A 19,662-nucleotide genomic window follows, 5' to 3' on the forward strand; every position below is an offset into this window, starting at 1 on the left:
CGTCTGGTATATTAAAGAAAATAATTTAGAGAAAGTATATTGGAATCTTTACATAGTAACCAGAGTCATGCTCACAGTTCCAATTAAAATTGATTAAAATCTGATTACTTTTATAATTCGGTAGTAAAAAGAGCCTCGTAATTGTGCTTTTGCCGACATACAGAGTTGGTGTAGCTCCGCCTCTGGTGACTGAATATAAATGTTTGAATATCTAAACGAACTATAAGCCACAATTACTCTTCTCGCCAATAATGGTCTATGACTGTATAAATTAATATTGGCCAGACTAATGCTGGGTTATCATATGATTTTAACTAAACCTTTTTATTCTATATCTAATTGTCACTAATTGTGAAATACAACATTAGTTAGAGTATTTTAGGTCGTTTTCTATATGTATCGGCACATGGCTAACAACTGTTCGGTCATATCTTGACAGATGTTCGTTTTCAAAGGCCACCAACTTGAGGATTGTCCCCATAAATACGATCCATTGCACATCCCTACAAAAAAGTCCAATAATGATAACTGGTATGGCCTTTGTGATCAATTTACATCATGAAATCATGAAATTGGCAACATGTTTTTTCAATCTCAAAAATATTTTAAGTAAAGAAGAATGGGAAGATGTTGAGAAAAAATATACAAATATTGATTATTTAACCTATTTTTATAAATAAGTATTTAAATTTAATATTACCTATTATAGTCTTAATGTGAATGCAGTAACGCTAGTAACTGTTATGTAGAATTACTGCAACGATTTCAATTCAAAACGCTTAGATTTTTTACACAGTCCTCCTATTTTGTGAAGTAAATTTTCCTTATATAAAAGAGATGATTTCGAATTATAGTTGGATATATCCTCAAAGATTGTTAACAAAACTGAGCATATTCGAAGTCTTAAACGACTACACATCTTAGATCTGCCATTCAGACAATGATAAATTAAATTATCATTAATTATAATATAGAACAGATATAAACACACAATCCTAGTAAAAGTGAATAATTATGTTATAATTTAATATAATTAACTTATTATGTATATAGATACTTAATTTTTTAGATTGTGAAAAAATTGTTCAAAATTACAAAACATTATTTAAAGAAAAATATTAAAAATCCTCTTATATACCAAAAACTCTGATATACATAGAGATCTTTCTATAGACACCCCCAATAAGTGTATCAATATTAGAGCGCCTAAGCTCTATTCGTATTTGGAATATAGGTGGTCACTTGGAAGAATTTGTCAGAAAAGTTTTACCAATATTCGCACTATAATAGTTTTAACAAGAATAGGGAACTTCACAATTAAAGTGATTTAAAGTGCCAGGTTATCCCAGTGTCCCTTAAATAATGCTCAGGTTGAGGCAGAAAAGATGCCAACTGATACCAACTTCACTAATTAATAATTTTAATTTCAAATATAAATACCGTAAATACATACATTAATTTTTATTTACTAAAAACAGATTTTCTTTAATCCTCGAAACTAAAGTTAACATACCATCCAAGTTTCTTTGCTTACATAAAATATATTATGTATATTATATATTATATTGCAAAACCTATATCCCAAAACGTTATTATAATGTAATGTAGTATTAATATTATATTGCATTATATATATTCTAATATATAATAAATATCAATTCAATTATTTGATCATTTTTAGAAGTTGTATTAAGAATATGCAATATTCTATAGAATATATTATACCTACTCTACAGGCAATTAATTGTAAATTTACATGCCTTAAAAAAATCCAATACACAAAGTTTTTAACAGTGTATAAATTATTCAAGTCACCATTTATTACAATAAAATTTAATCTCATCCATATTGTTGCTTCATTAAGGGAACTTGGCATGGTTTAATTTATAAAGAAATGTGTCGCCATTAAGAAAATATTCTCACAAAAACATACTCTGTTTTATGATTTGTCTTTAAAAAACCACAAAGAAATCTTAATTATTAAATTAAAATGTTAAGTATCGAATGAAATAAGTGAAACAAATTAATTGTAAGTCTTATGAACAGAAAACAAGAGCAAATCGAAAAATTGAAAGAAATCAACAAAAATTCAGAATTTTAGAAGATTTTTACCTGATTTAGCATTCTCATAGTTTATTTAATTCTTTGACAGGTTCCACTAAAATTATTCGGTTTAAAATACATCAACCCATAAAATTTAATATCGTCTTGACGACTAGCAACTAAAAATATTTATATAATCCCCATCGTTAAATATTTAGGCCATTTTACATATGATTTAATCTTTTCTATTAAATAATTTTAAAAACGTTTCCTTCAATGAGTTTAGAGACTCATTTAATACGCTCCTAAAACACATCTGTCTATAAATTCGTAGAACTCTTAAATACAACATTTACTTTACACATCATAATCCTTTTCAAGGATGTTGCATTCATTCCAAGCCTTCTCAAACATTTCGATGCTCTTCTTGTAGAATAATTAACATGTGGCCTCAGAATAGGTCTCAGTTGCAAAAATCATTTCTTCATTGTAGCCAAAACGCTTTCTCTTGAGCATCATTTTTAAATCTACAAACAGGTAGTAATCGCTGGAAGCCAGATCCGAAACATATGATGATTATGATTATTTTGTCCGCTTTTGAACATATATCGTGGATTGTCAAGTTTACACAAATCTCACTTGTTACGAGAAAATGAACCTTGTTTTTTTCCACACCTTCGACTTTTAAACGTAAAATTAATATTATGGAATATTCGCTATTGTTTGTTCTTTTCTTCCCTTCTCAAGGTGGTAACTATTTGATGAATAAAAACCGTGCGCGTACCTGTCGATATTTGCTTATTTTTGGTCGCATAAATTGGTATTTTGGTCCGTCAGGTACAAATAAACTAAGAAAAATTACGATGCAGTGATTATTTCACATTCTATTTTTTAATTTAATTTTAATATAATTCAAATATTTCGTGTTTAAAAAGACTTTCTCTCTATACACATCTATGCGAAAAATATTATTTCGGGAGCAATTCCATTAAGAATGAATAATTGGTATACTACATAAGCAATTTATACTATGTATAATTTAATGATATTACAAGTGAATTGTGCGTAACATTAGGTTCATAGATATTTGGTTAATTAATTATTTATTTATTTATTGTGACATTTACAAACCTATAAATTACAAGAAAATGTCGTCAATGAAGTCACTGAACCGGGTATTTTGTGAGGATTTCATGTTGTTATCGTCTGGGTTTTTAATAAATCAATTCAAAGTGGCGGGACTGTTTGACCACCAGGTTATTACAGAATTTGTGGAAGTAGATGTAATTTATATCATTTCAATAACTTTTTGTTTAAACGATGAAATAGAATTAATATCAGTTAAATGTTATTTTTTGAACAAATACTCATATGTATTGATGCTGAATTAGGGTTAAATATTTTTTTTATATTCCTTATAAGTCTATACACTTTGTTGGAATACGCTTATTGAACAGATAAATCTGATATTCCGAAAGCTGTACATTTTTATTAATATAAGTAGGTACTTCCCCAACTTCTGTCATATTTATAGTCATGAGCTTAATTTAAAATGACATGTGGTGTTCTCTCTTAGTGTTTCTAAAGTAATATTTCATAATAAAAAAAACGCCTATGGACAGCCCAACAAGTAATAAGTGGATGACAAAGGTATGTCAGTTGCACAATTCGATTAACTTTTCATGCTATTTTCTTTGAAAACAAATGAACGTTCAAAATTCAAACTTCAAAATTTTTGGATGTGTAAATTGTTAAATTTGTCTTTGACAAGATGGTATGCCTTGATTATTTGCTTTAAATAACTTTTTTCCTATAAAAACTGAAATAAAACAATATTTTCTGCTACATTTCAATCTAGATAAAATATTTTATCATATATACATATATAAATAATAAATTAATAAAAACAAATTGTTATACTCAAATGTAACGTACGTAGCATTCCAAATTCAACAACACCAAACATATGACTATAGCATAATACAACAATGGGTGTGTTCAGTGCAGTTATTATTGTATCAAATATTAGAAGCTTTCGGCAGCTTTTAAGTGTGGCAAATAACAAGTTGCTTACTATAGGCGCTATACAATCGGTCAAATGTTATATTTTCGCAAAAAGCAAATCTTGCATATGTGAATATAATGCAAGCAAACTATATTTTGTATAAAAATAAACAATAGAGATAAAATTAAAAATTAAAACGAATATTGAACTAAAAGCAATGTTCAAAATGCAGGAAATTTTGAAATTTCCTTTTACAACAAAATAAAAATAGTTATAATATTTGAATAAGTATAAACTTGTTGGCAACTAATAAGTTAAAAATTTTATATTTTCAATTATGCTTTCTTCACGTACTCCTAAATATTCTTCTATATATTTATATATATATATTTAAAATATTTATTTTCCACAATTTTGCATATTTTTAAAATATATATTTTCCACAATTTTCAAATTTGTGAAACTTTATAATTTTGTTTGCATTATTGTTTATAAACTTTTGACATATGACTGGAATATCCGCTGTAAAATCAAATGAAGGTTCACAGCAATTCGCTTATTGCGGTGAAAACATTTTTTTTTGTAGTTGCAACTTCACAACTAGGTGTTTGGACAGAGAAAGTAATGTTATTTCTTTTGTGTATAAATAAGCAACTTTAAGCGAACAACTTGTTTTTTTGCAATACTTAAAAGCTGCGGAAAGCACTTATTATAGAATAAATTCATTTTAAATTTTGCATTGTTTGCTAATAATAATGCAATTTAACTGTAATTTTGAATAATTTAATTTTCTATTTTCGCCGTGTGCGAGTTCGAGTAAATTGATGGTAAACTGAGGGAAATAGCAAATTATGTCGGTATAGCAGCGAATGTTGGTATATACCAGAATTTCGAGTAGGTAAATTAAATAAAAATTAGGTAAATTAGGTGTTACCATTGTAAAAATTTTATAAAATGTTTAATAAATAAATTTGAAAACTTTTAACCAAAAATAAAAAATAAGTGCAAATTTCCTTTTTTTCCTAATAATCATACAATTTTTTCGATGCATTTCACAGCTATTTCTATTGCACCTATTGGTTTTATAATGTGAACATATATTATAAATAAGACATATATAATATATAATAATATATATAAATATTATATATATTATAAATAAAATTGTTCGTTTTTTTCCAAAAAGTTTCCTTAAAACCTTTAAAGAACTTTCTAACATATAAAACCTCTTTTTTGCATACATATTAAATCAACTTATGCATCCAATGGGAACAACCAAATTTTAATTTAATTAATTTAAGTTAATTTAGATGCAGTCAGAACATGGTAAAGATAATAAATATAACAAATAAAAATAATGCAATAAATAAATGTGCAATTGTTTGTTTATTGAACAGTTTTCCGAATCCTATGTTCCCAAATATTTATAATATAAAAAAATGGAGATTTTTATACAATCATATAACAACATTTATTCTTAACGTCTTAAAATTAACGTTATTTTTTTTTTCAGAGTAGCAAAAAAATACACAAAAGAAATATTTACGAAAGAAAACATGTGAAGCAACAACAATGCTCTTAAAATTTTCAGAGTTAGGTTTTATTCGCAAAAAATTTTACGTACTAATTTTCAGTGCAGCCAAATTCCAAAATCAATCTATTGTGAATGCTCACTGGAAATATTTTGCAAAATTCAAGTCATCCGTTAAAATCATATCAGCATTTCATTTACTAATCAATTTAAATGCATAAAGAAAATATTTAATATAAATACATTAGATAAAAATGTTTATCATTGCCCTTCTAATATTCATTTTGCTCTCTTTTATTTAAATTAATTCATTTTTAGTGTACAATTTTCATATTTCATATAATATACAACACAACAAAAAACATATATATAAGAGCATTTAACATATTTTAAGAGTGATGCCAATTTGTTTCAACTACACTTGGTGCTATTTTTTTACAACTCTTTTACCATAACGGTAGTAATTCAAAACTTCAAACAATTTATCTAATAAATGTGTATAAATCACTGAATTTGATAAACAAAGACTACTAATAGGTTAATATTTCACAATCAATCAGCATTTGTTACTTTATTAAACTAAATGCTCATATTAAAATAATTAAATTGCTGAATATGATACCAAAACGAAAATTAAATATTAAAAAGAAATTACCTTTAAGAACTTAATTAAATAGTTAAATAAACAATTTTATTTTTAAACAGTTAAAGTTTTCTCTTTCTTGAATTTTGCTCTTGATATATTCTGTTTGGCCATGTTACGCAAGCTATAGTGAATCAACATATTCGTTGTTGACTTCAATATAAATTTAAAATTAAAAGCATTGAAGGCAACAACAAATGACGTGATCAACAATCATTTGAAGTCTGCATAACATGACTCTAATTTGTGCAAAATCATTTTAAAATTGAATTTGTAATTCACAATAGTACAATTGTGTAGCTATTTTGTGAATAATTTTTTTTTTAATTTATTGGCGAAACTATAAAATAAATAAGTGGAACAAAATTAATATTCGCTGTGTGAACAGTCCTTAACAAAGAGAAGAGAACAAGTAAAATTGCAATGAAAATACAATTTATTGTGCTCTGTGAATTGACTTGTATATTATACACAAATTGTGTAAGCAATGTGGAGAAATAAAATAATTATGCTGCGTTTTAAATGTCAATAAATCTCATTTATGTATACTATAGTAAATTTTTGGTATATACAATAACTAGTGTATTTATTTAAAAACATATTCACATACATAAAATTAACAGTGTTATTTTTTACGGCAACATTTGAGAAGAAAATGTTTATATATACACGATTAGATTTAAATTATTGTATTGCATTATATTAAACATATTTTTGATGTTTAGAATTAAAGTGTTATTTGGTCGCAAACATCGTAAAAGTTAAAAAATTCATTGTGACTTCTGACGAATGCAGCAGGTACTCTTCAGTTATGATATATGCTGAAACTCATCTGGATTGTGTAGTTACACAATAAATGTCAAACACAAAATACAAAGAAAAAACGAAAAGACAAAAGATATTTCAGTTTCATTAAGAAAAGCAAGAGTTACAGCTGAAAATTGTTATAAATATAGCATTAGTTTTCTTAACAGAGAGTTTTGTTATAAATTTTTAACTTTTTAAGTTTCTGTTTATATATTTCTAACATTTCGGTTTGTACATTTATTGCAAATTTTAGTTAATGAACTAAGAAACAAAAACAGTTGAAAGTGGAGTTTAAGAAAAGTCAATACGCATTTAATTCAATTTTATTGAAATATAAAAATCGTCTTGAAAATAATTTAACAAATAAATTAGATGTCGGAAAATAAGGAGGAAATCCTAGCCAATTTTCAGGTAATTTATTAGAAGCACATTTATTTGCCAAAACTGTTTCTGCTAACAAAGTTTAATTCATAAATTTAATTTTTTTTATGCAAAAATAAAATAAAACACTTTTAAATTTTATAAATTATATTATTAAGTGTATTTTATCTATATTCAAGGCATTGATATATATCGCGCATGAAATGTAATTCAACAGAACGTGGTACTTATGTATACACTTTGTGCCAACACTCATTTATTTCTAAAGAATTGAACAGACAATTTCGTAAAAAAAACTTAAGACTATTAGTTTTTTTTTTCAATAATAAAATAAAATTTGTAATTTGTTTAGTAAATGCAAAATAATAATTGCTAATCTTATCCTTTTAGAGCATATCTGGCATCGACGATGTTGGAGAGGCATTCTCATATCTTGAAGAGACAAACTGGGATTTGATGGTTTGTTAATACCTAATTTAATGTTGATGCTACTTTTAATCTACTTTATATTTTTTTTCTAGGCCGCAATACAACGTGTCATTCCTCAAGATGATGCACATTCACCAATGGATGATTTACCACCACCAACTTTATCACATCAATTTTTAAGTAACAACTCGAGCAGCCAGCCTAATTTATTAAATAACTTCTCTGCTGCTTCTTTAAATTGCCGTCGTTGGGAAAATTCGGAAAATTCAGTTTCTGAAAGAGCATTTGCACCAGGTTAGAATAAAAATTGCAAGTCATTACAATTAAAGAATAACTAAATTCAAATGTAAGCAGGTTTTAATATGAATTTGTAAATTTTAAGGTCAACTGTTTGTTAGTCTCTAATTTGCAATGAAATAATCAACTTCAACATTGTTTCATTTAATCTTTTTTAACATATTTCTATTTAGCTTTTAGAACTAAAAGTAATGCGTCAATACCTTCTGTTCTTATTTAAATTTTGTTAACTATCTATATTTTAAGATCAACTGTTTTTTAGTCTCTAATTTGCGATAAAATAATCAATTTAGATATTGTTTTATTTAAGCATTTTAATCATATTTCTATTTATCTTCTAGAACTAGAAGTAATGAGTCAATCAATAGCTTCTGTTCTTATTTAAATTTTGTTAACTATGTAGATTTTAAGATGAACTGTTTTTTAGTCTTTAATATGGAACTTAAACATTGTTTTATTCAATCCTTTTAATCGCATTTCTATTTAACTTCTAGAATGAAAAGTAATGAGTCAATACCTTCTGTTCTTAATTCCATTATAAATTTCAATTTTGATTTTATTGTTAGTCATGCAGACATATGCAATAAACATATTTTAAAAATGGTTTGTTTTGTTGTTGCTTTACTAGTATCCATTACATTTATTGTACAAATTCCAGAAAAAAATAATAATATAAAATTTCAATTTGTAGAATTTATTACAAAAAAACACATTTTTCATATAAACATATTTACGTCTTGTGATCATAAAATATATTTGAAATGACAGTGTTTTATATGATTTAAAATTTATATACATATAATATATTTTCGAAATTTAATGTTAATAACCATGCAGTAAATTTTTGTTTTGGGTTTCAGTTGCCTCAACATCAACAGATGCTGAAATAGTCGATCTCACCTCGGATATAAACTTGGACTCAAAAAGCAATGAGTCAAATATTATAATTTTTAATATACATTATAACCAACAAGTATACACAATACGACTGCCGTCTAATGCAACTATTGGTAAGAGCGTTGTTATCTTATTTATTGTCTACTTGAACTGAATTTTCTTTTTAATTTATAATTTATAGAAAGTTTAAAGAGTAAAATTTGTGATGTAACGAGTGTACCGACGTGCCGTCAAGCTTTACGAGGCTGGCCTCCAGCAAAACTACAGGATGCACAGAAACCGACAACTCAAATTCGCAATTTAGACTTGTCTACAGAAAATGAACTCATTTTAATTGACATGACAGAAGAGGGCTTCATGGATTTCGAAAAGTAAATATAAAAAAAAACTAATTAATTATGTTAATAATATTAACATATTAACAATATTTCAGTGATGAAGTTACTCGCCGCTTAGAGAAAACTTTTGTACTAACCATAGTAGAGCAACCAGGTGGACAGCCTTTTAAACTTAATTTTTCTGGAAGAACTACAGTTCATGAAGTGAAGACAAGTGTTTACTATGTTACAGAAATACCAGTCAGACTACAGGAATGGACCGGCTGGCCAATTGGGTGTGATAATAATTCCACCTTAGCTGTTAGTATCAATAAATTTTAAAATATTATATGATAAGTAATTAAATTTTTAAATTATCTACAAAACAGCAATCTGGTATTGGTCTAAATCATAACTTTATATTAAGCAGCTCGGAGAGTATACCTAGTTTAAGCTCAGCAGTACCTATAAGAGCATCAGCTAAGTAAGTTATACTTTTTTCGTCTGTTATGTTAATAAAATAAACTAATGAATTTTTAAATTTTCTCGGCAGTGCCATTGCTATTGACACAGACAGCTCTGCTGATGAATTTGAAGACGCATCCGATTTTAACACTTGTGAAGAATTTTTCACTGATTCACTACCAAGTTTGGTACCTACAAGACATTTAAGTAAGTATAACAAAATATATTAATACTTAAAAATATAATAATAATTATATTTATCATTTTAGTTTCTAATAATACTGACGATGAAACAACGGGATCGATCGAATTTGTTGAAAATTATGTAAAACGTTTTGGAGAACCGCATCCAGTTTTTTTTACGGGAAGCTTGGAAAATGCACTTAATGAAGCTTGTCACAAACCTGCTAGTGAAGTAAGGAAAAACAAAACAAAGTATTTATATCCTATATAAATTTTTATTTAATTTATTTATAGAGAAAATTGCTAGCAATATATTTGCATCATGGTGAAAGTATACTCACAAATGTGTTTTGTGATCACCTAATGAAACATGAAAGTATCAGACAAACTCTAGCACAGAATTTTGTTCTTTACGGCTGGGATTTAACACATGAATCCAATAAACATATGTAAGTTATTATAAAGAAGTGTTAGTGTGAAAATATTTTAAACTATTTGTAAATTTGTAAATTTATTCAAAGGTTCTTATCTTCTGTTACTGCTTGCATCGGTAACACAGCATCTTTAACTGTACGAAATACACCAATTGATAAGTTACCTTCAATTTTACTGATTGGAAAAAGCCGTTTGTCGGGACGTTCTTCGTGCGAAGTTTTATCTGTGATTCATGGTAACATATATAAATTCAAAATTTTTACTTGAAAACCTTTAAATGTTGTATAATGCTAGGTAACGTTGGCTTGGATGACTTATTATCTCGTCTAATTGAAGTGAATGAAATGTACAACGAGCATTTACAAGTAGAAATAAGAGAAGAGGAGGAACGTGCAGCTCGACATCAAGTAAAAGCCGAACAAGATATGGCTTACGAGGAAACACTACAAGCTGATATGGCAAAAGAAGCTGCCAAAAGACAAAAAGAGGCAGCTATTGCTGCTGAACGTCAACGTCTTGAATCGGAAAAAGCAGAAGAAGATGCAAGAAGAGAATCCATAAGAATAGTGGTAAGTAAAACTAAATAAATATTTTCAATTATTTCTTTTCGTTATCAACGACTATCTTAAATATTTAAATAAACGCAGTTTATTTATCAACTATCACCCATATAAGTGATACTAAAATGTCATAGCAAATTCTTTGTTATATTTACAAAAACAAAACACATATGTTTTAAATAATGAATGCGATAATATGCATTGCAATAGCTCAAATCTATCTAACTAAACAATAACTATTTAAAGTATTGTAGTTGAAAATTTTGCATGGCAACTGACAATAAGAACTTAAAGATAAGTTTTTAAACACCAAAATATATAGAGACGTATTTATATTATATTTATATATTTTTTAAATAGTTTATTTTTACAACTGATTTCCTAATAGCAAGTATATCAGGTTATACATAAGATGGTTATATGGTATTTCAAGTACTACTCTACAAATACCGACTGTTGAAAATGACAACTAATGTTGTCAACGTTGTCAATACTTTATCTATAATGAATATATTTACATATTACTTAATTACTGCATGTAAAACATCTCACTTTTTATAGATATGTATTCGTTCTCTTCAGATTTGATCTCAAACTTAATTAAAATAAACAACTGACATACGCTATCTAATTATTCAGAAACAATCTTTAAGTTGCAAACACTTTTTTGTTAGTACTTTCTATTGTTTCACAAAAAAATTTAAAAAAAAACTATGAGAATTGCAATATGAAAACGCATGCCACACCATTCTTATAAATAAAATTAACAGTGTTCCGTAATCTTTGAAACATAACATTATTATTCTTGTAGTGCTACCTACTACAGGTTATTTTACGTTTTTACGGGGATACATTATTCTTGATTTTGAGTTATAACTTTATACTACCTGATTTGAAAAGCAAGGTATCCCTATCATGAAAGGATATTAAAGTTTGTCAAGGCTGTGAAAAATAATGGTGTGTAGAAGAGGGGTAGTAAGGAATGTTAAAATTACCTGAGTAGCAGTGAAGTGGTCTTGTCACTTCCAGAAGACTTGTGTGGGCACTTGAACATGAAAACAGATAAACAATGCTATGAGATATAAAACTACAGTTATGGCACGTAATAGGGATGCACAAATTTATTCCAAGTTTAAACCTGAATTCCATCAGTATAGTTTTTGCCACCCTATGGACGCGTCCTTCATCCCCAGTTCAGACTTTATTACTAAATTAAATTTTCGGTATTAAGACAAACAAACTATTATTTTTTAAGATTAATAGTAATCCTATTTAATATTAGTGCTAGTAATTATTTCTTAATAGAAAATCCTTGTCTCGATATTTAATCTCACTGAACTTTTCTTCGTTATGGTTGGAACCGAGATGTCTTGAACATTTTAGAAGGAAATTCAGATTCGTTAAATAGTTATGAACTATTTAGCATAATGCTTTTGTTTGAATACATGTTTAATAAACAGTCGTGTTGTGCTAAAGCTTTTCTATTGAGGGTAAGCAAAAAATTATTAAAATTAGATAGAAAAACATTTAATGACTATAAAGCCCCTATCCAAGCCAGTGTGATATCCATTATATATTGACTGATTCATCGTCACATTAAAGTAAAATTTAGAATAACACACACTATTGCCTTAAAATTGTATTCTCCGTGTGAATATCATTTAGGCATGGAATAATTTTTACCAAATTTTTTTTATATTTACTTAAGTTAGAAATCATTATATGTGTCTATAGTTATGTGCCACTCTGTACTTTAATAGTATACTGATTTATATATATATATATATACCAAACAATATCTATATATATTTTTGCCAACCTCTGCTATATAATAATATAGTATTTGTCATATCCAAAACTTCGTTATTTCTCTTATGCTACAATCCATCATTAAATCAAATTATTTATCAAAGCTCTGAACTCGTATCAAACCCTACAAATCAATAAAAACAGATAACATCGTTAGCATTTTAGTCCAACATTGTTTTATATGTGTAAATAATTAGATACAAATAAATCAACAGTACTGAATGTAGTCAATTTTAACTGATCTATACAAAATTTTTATATGCATTCAAAAGGTCGATTCAATATATCAAAATAATCTATATGAAATCAATGTTTTTCTTTATTAAACTTATTTAATATAGAGTACTTGCTAACCCTCTGTACTGATGCTACAATTATCCTTCGTTAATATAAGTTTGTAAACATTTTGCAAATTTTTATTGTATTTTTTTCCATTTGAAGTATCAGGTGACGAATAGAATTAACGAGATTAAACAGCACTTTTAGTGTTAAAATTGAGTTACAGACGAGACAAGGTCGACAGCCCTCTAGAAGACAAAATAAAAACTATTTACAATATATATATTTTGTGCTTTGATGGTATGCTACATCCTCTATTCCTTTAGTTATAAACACTTATACGTACAATTCGTTTATCTGTTTAATTACTATGCGTATAATACTTATTGCCTTTTGCAAGATTTACTCAATTAAATGGAGACATTCGATTCAATGTTCGAGTATCCCGAACATTCGAAGTGTGTGATCCGAATATTCGAATTCAAACTTACTCTTAAAGAACTACTGAGCAGTGATAGCATAGTCTTATGTTAAATAATGAGTATATATTGTATTGTAAGACGTAGTTTTTATCGTTATATATACCGCTTTCATTTAAATGTTTGTTTATTCTTATAATATTTAAACAGATCACGACAATATTAGTAGTTAGAATCTGTTACAGTGTTCAAATATTCGAAGAGAGACTAAGAAATCGTTAATATAATGAAAATCGGATAAACGGTATCAAAGCTTTTCGTTCTACGTGCTGACGAACCTCTAGTAAATCAATAAATAAATGTCACAGTGAACGGTTCTTTCTTATTATTCCAAGTTTACTTTAGTAGTCTTTACTCGCTACTCTGCTTTGTTCTTAAGTTGATAATTATTTTGCGAAAGGTCTGGCACTTACTTAAAAGTAAAATTAAAAAATGCAGGATATAGGCCCGCCTGTAAAGTAGATTACTAACACTATTGAAGCCTTGTTGTGCTAATTAATTGATAATTTTACAACCAGTAGTTTTATAAATTGTACAGATCATATATTTCAGCGTTTCGTATATATTCCCTGACAAACACATTGCTTATTTATCTAAAATGTTGTACATGCATATATTAGAGATTCGTCTTAATCGTAGAATATTTTGAAATAACAATTGAGAAAAAATCGTTCTCCATTTGAAAGACAAAATAAAACATCAATGTAGAAATAATTTTATAGTAGAAATACAATTGATAAAAGTTATATTAAATAAGAATTAATGTTGATTTTGATTTAAAAGTGATTACTAAACAAAATATGTTCAAAAAACTTATGCATTGTGACCTCAGCTAGGCCTTCTATTGTAATTGGAACCGAACATCGACGAAACAGTGCACAATGGGAATGGAAAGAGTGATGTTGTGCAAGTTAGCTATAAATATAAGGAAATAGTAGGAATATTGAATCTCGCTATTGTTTAGCAAAGATTGGTGATCAAAGATTTCAAGACAGTTGAAACCTTATCAACTTATCAGAACGGAACCATATATGTTTGACTTTAAGGTCTTATGTAAAAGTAGACAAATTTGAGTTCATATATAATTGAATTCAAATTTGTGTCCATATATAATAGAAGACCAAATTGTGAGTACATAGTTTGAAAAGCAGTCAGTTCTACATCTCATCACTACCTTTCTTCAAAACCGATGAAACACGTTCTCCACCACCAAGCAAAGTCAGAAAAGCAGATATGTACTCGTTAGCCCCTCTAAAAATGGGTGGTTCCAGGAGTATAACCAGCAGCTACTAGTTCTTCTCAAAACATGCTTTTTGGGTCCTTTTCTCTTTTTAATTACAAATGGGGATAGCTATATGCATGTTATGTTGTTGATTTAAATACCGCGTTTGCTTTGAAAATCACAAATTTAAAATAAAATTTTAATATATATATAATTTATTATTTATATTCAATATATCATATTATTTAATAATTATTATTTTGTTTTTAGGCTGAGCAGTCTTTACCTACGGAACCAATTGACACTGAAAGCAATATAACAAAAATAAGAGTGCGAAAACCTACGGGAGAATTCATTGAACGAAGATTTCACACCCATAATATTTTACAGGTATTGTACAGATTTTGAAAATTATTTTGAATATAAAATTTTAATAACATACTATTTTGTATTTTTAGGACTTATTAAATTTTGTTGCTGCACATGGTTTCATCATCGATGAATACAAAGTTATTTCAAGTTGGCCAAGGAGAGACTTAACTTCCATTGATCCAAATCAAACATTGCAAAGTCTGAAACTTTATCCCCAAGAAACCGTTATTTTGGAGGAGCGATGATTATTGCATTAGCATTAACGTTTCTATCGTACCGAACTCATCGTTACAACATAAATCAATAGCAGTAAATAATTTAAAAAAAAAATGCAAATTAAAAGTTATTCATCAACATCTCATCCCTTATATAAAGCAAAACAACACAAAACAAAAACAAATAATAATTTTTAATCAAAATATTTTGTAGTTTTTCAAGTGTAGTAGTATTGGCTATTGGCTAAAGCGATTAACTAAAATTAGTAGTCTGTGTGCCCAGGTAACTTAATTAAACTTAATTAAGTAAGAAATGCAACAAATAAAAAAGTTCTAAATATAAAATAAAACTATTTTACATAATGAAGATCTGAAACCAAACCAAATGGTTAAGCATTCTTGTATTTTTGAAGTTCTCAAACTAAAAGAGTTGCTTTCAAAGATACGCTAATTTTAGCAATGAAAAAAGAAAATTTGCTTAGTTTAAAACTTTTATTAATAAGTTAAAATGAATTCTTAATACTAAATTAATATTATCATTATATTATTATATACTTAAGTACAGCTTACATTCACTTACATATATACAAAATCAACAAGATAAAAGTACAATAAAATCTTTACATAAATAATTGGAGGGAAAGAGTATTTTATAGCAAAACAAATACATTGTATAATTTCTTAATGAAAACGTAATAGCACTCTTCAAGTAGTTAAAAACATTTGAGCAAATTTACAAAAATACGGTAACAAAAATAGATTTAAAACTCCTCTTATCTTCGTTCCCCATCTACAGCGACGATTTTAGTGTTTCTTCAATCGGTGCCAGCACTACAACTAAGATTAAAGCGACCACAAACAGCGCCAATACTACAATATAGACACCAAGAAGTCCTTTACGAAATCTGGCATACTGCAGAGAAACATAACAGAAGTTTAATAATTATAGAAACAAATATTTAAACAAATAAATTGTTATTTACCGGAGCATCCATGTTACGTTCAAGTTTCATGCCGTTGCGCATAGCATGATGACCCATTTCACCCATTTGGAAAGTATTCACCCGTTGGGTCTGTTGACGATCTGAAGAGCAGCCAGCAATCTGCATACACAAGAAAACCTTTATATTAATTCATTTAGTAAATACATTGTTCTTACGAATAATGAGCACATGAATTAGTAAATTATGGGATGATATTTAATTACAGAATATACAGTGCACACAACATTGAAAGTGTCAATGCAGATGTAAACCTTTATCCCAGCTATTTAGTCATGCAATGGACTCTAAAATTTTTTACTTACTGAGTAAATTAAATGAACGATCACATGAAATACAATAAATCCAACCAAAATCCAATCCATCCATTGTGGTAGTTCAGCTTTTGTCAATCCGACAGCGAAAAATATTGTTACAACTAAAAATTTTAAACAATTATTAGTCTGACATCCATCGAGTATATAAGACATTTACGTACTTGCTAAAATATGTGCTAAATTGCCTCCTAGCCAATGTGCCCAGTTGAAAAATGGTCGATTTTTTGAGTTTGGTGCTGGCCGGAATATTGCGCCTATTGGTTGTATAAAACATAAAAAGGTAGTAATAACACCAAGTATGGCATGAGGATTACGCTCAGCGGACCAAGCACCTAATTCAACGAATATAATGACAAAGGCAACCATTGTGAGTGTCCAAGTAGTAACCATGCAAACTCTATGCCACTAAGAGAGATAATAAAAGTTTTTTTTTATCAAATAACAAGTAGTAACAGCAGATTTATTACATACCACAAACCACTGATCCTTTCCACAAGTTTGACTACCAACCCAAGTTTGTTTAAAGTAACGGGCTAGCAAAATACCTAAAGAAGTAGTACCAATCCAAGCAGCTATCATAAAAGCACCATGCAAACGCAAGAGCAATACGGAAGAACCTGATAGGTCCTGTACCACAGCTAAGTTAATTGGTTGGGCAGATGGTAAGCGGCCAATGTCATGGTAGCCTACACCACTTTCTAAGTAAAGAAGTAGACATAATAAAAATTTTTGAAATTAAATATTTTTAATAAAATTACCTTTGAGCGAACGTCCAGCTGCGACAAGTAAATGATACTTGCTATTTATAAGATCAAACATCTTATCCTTGACTATAGTTACTGGCTCACGCTGCACTTTGCAGTAAATAACACCGTCAATAAGTGAGTAGTCCAAAAGTCTGTGCGTATTTTGCGGCTATAAAAAGATTTATTTAGATCGTAAAATTAATTAAAAATTTTATAACGAAAAAAAATATTAATATTTAATATATATATAATATATTTTAAATATTATGTTTCTATATGCGATTCGTTGGTGATTAAATTATCAGGTTGGGTTATTAGGTTATTAAGCTTACTACCACGGCCGGGCTTATTAACGATTAGGTTGTGTAACAATTATTGAGTCTATCAACGTGATTATATATATATATATATATATATATATATAAGCATTGTTTGTTTCAAAAGTCAAGTACATATGTATTTTTTCATTATATACAAATAGTTATTTTACAAAAGTGCGCTCAATACATTTTAACCAACCATTTGCTTCGTAATACTTACTACTCCAGCTCTAGTTGCTGCATAATTGGGTCCACCGGCAGTGTAAGATGAATATGCGCTTATTTGTCCATTTTGTGGTACGCATTCTATCACTAAATCGTCACCCATTTTATTATCGTCAGACAATCCTAAGGCCACATATGCTGCATTATCTATAAATTAAGTAAATTTAATTGCTGACATTCTTACAATTTAAAATAAACTTTTTCATTTACTTTCAAATGATTTCAATTCAAACTCGTATATATCTCCACGTACGATGGTAGAAGCTACTGCTTTACATGACTTATCTTTAACGCAATTATCCGGGAAACCAAAGCAAGTTTTAGAACGTCCACAACCAACATAAAATGGATCATCAGGTTTTTGGGTAGTTGTAGTCGGTTCATTTAGTGGTACATATGGAACACGTGTTGGGTTATAGGGTTCGCGTGTACCAGGTGGGCTATATGAAGGCGCAACATCACGTTTTACAACTTGCACCGGATTCGATGGTATACCAACCCAAAACGTATCATATTGTTGAGCTACCGTTGCACTGTAAGAATTTTTAAAATCAAAATAAATTTTCATAATAATATAAAAGTTTTATTTTAATTACTTGAATATAACTTGTCCCAAAAAATCAACAGGTGTCAACCATTCCAAACTTACATCAGTTTTGGGTCTGGCATTGCTGTGTGTTGCAGAATTGTTTACTGAGTTCTCGCAGTTCATTAATTTTGCACGCCCATCCAGTGTGGGATTGAATTGTCCAATCTATATAGAAAATTTTTACATTGGATTTCAAATTTTCAGATTTTTTTTATGTATGTTAATTTACAATTTGGTAAGGTGGATTCCGATTGCGTGCTTGTATCATGAAACCGCCGAAATTAATGCCAAACGGTCCGCCTTGAATGTCAACACGTAAAGTTTGGCCTTGTCCAATCACTGATGTTGATGGCACTATATTAAAAGGTGGTACTGTCGACTGTGGTAAGAATCCTCCTCCATGAAAAGGAAGCATTGTATCACATACTGTTTCTGGTGCACCTTGCGGTAAGCTCATAATAGGCGTCCATGACAATGTGTTTAGAACAACCAATAAGTGCAATAAGAAATTCTTAGAATTATATCGAAACATTTTGAGATGTCTTTGTGTTTAAAATATCTGAAAATAAAAAATAATTAATAAAATTTTAAGGGATATCAACAGGGTAATTATTTATATATTTTCTTATGGTTTACAGATTAAAGAGGAGATTCATGCCTATTTTTTTCTCGTTAGTTATGCACAGACAGGTTTAGGCTTCTTGAGCAAGCTAATAAGCAATGTTTTTATCCATGGTATCACAACGGGCCATTATTTGTCCCTAAGTGCAAGGCCAACACATTAACCTTACTTAACCTATAGTTTACAGAACTGCTAAAAATTATACTTCATCGCTAATTTATAGATATCTTAGCAATTTTTTTTTTATTATGTACAACCTTTTTGCGTTATTTTATATATTCTCTATATATTCTCCATTTTTTAATATTTCCACATCTTTGTTACGTGTCGATTTGTCTACATTAGTCGATAATTTAATAATTCGAACTAAATCATTATTCAGATCATCTCTTTGAGGTTTGCGAACAAGTATTAGATACATATAGATATAGTAACATACAAAACATATTTTCAATATTTTAGTTTATAAACGG

General features: G+C 28.3%; 2 protein-coding genes across 3 annotated transcripts; one reads left to right on the plus strand and one right to left on the minus strand.

Annotated features, from left to right (window-relative positions):
* Window positions 1-6,819: 6,819 nt before the first annotated feature.
* LOC119679894 (FAS-associated factor 1) lies at window positions 6,820-15,484 on the plus strand. The gene is made up of 15 exons (XM_038092482.1): window positions 6,820-7,020; window positions 7,283-7,440; window positions 7,801-7,869; window positions 7,932-8,133; window positions 8,997-9,146; window positions 9,215-9,404; window positions 9,467-9,671; window positions 9,740-9,834; window positions 9,904-10,022; window positions 10,085-10,230; window positions 10,293-10,447; window positions 10,520-10,668; window positions 10,728-11,002; window positions 15,053-15,172; window positions 15,241-15,484. The coding sequence occupies exons 2-15, from the start codon at window positions 7,402-7,404 to the stop codon at window positions 15,397-15,399; spliced, it is 2,073 nt and encodes a 690-aa protein (XP_037948410.1). The 5' UTR covers window positions 6,820-7,020; window positions 7,283-7,401; the 3' UTR covers window positions 15,400-15,484.
* Window positions 15,485-15,937: 453 nt separating this feature from the next.
* On the minus strand, window positions 15,938-19,123 carry LOC119683205 (putative ferric-chelate reductase 1 homolog). Of its 2 annotated transcripts, none has more exons than XM_038096835.1 (10): window positions 18,797-19,123; window positions 18,575-18,732; window positions 18,189-18,511; window positions 17,974-18,125; window positions 17,446-17,602; window positions 17,159-17,385; window positions 16,849-17,092; window positions 16,676-16,788; window positions 16,353-16,472; window positions 15,938-16,282 (listed from the first exon to the last, which is right to left on the minus strand). In XM_038096835.1, exons 1-10 carry the CDS (start codon window positions 19,097-19,099, stop codon window positions 16,160-16,162), a joined length of 1,920 nt encoding a protein of 639 aa, XP_037952763.1. In that variant the 5' UTR covers window positions 19,100-19,123; the 3' UTR covers window positions 15,938-16,159. The 2 variants fall into 2 exon arrangements, with proteins under 2 accessions (XP_037952763.1, XP_037952762.1); XM_038096834.1 differs by having other exon boundaries at window positions 16,353-16,490.
* Between the last annotated feature and the right edge of the window lie 539 nt (window positions 19,124-19,662).

This window comes from Teleopsis dalmanni, chromosome 2 (genome assembly GCF_002237135.1).
Source record: "Teleopsis dalmanni isolate 2A chromosome 2, ASM223713v2, whole genome shotgun sequence".
Lineage (NCBI taxonomy): Eukaryota > Metazoa > Arthropoda > Insecta > Diptera > Diopsidae > Teleopsis > Teleopsis dalmanni.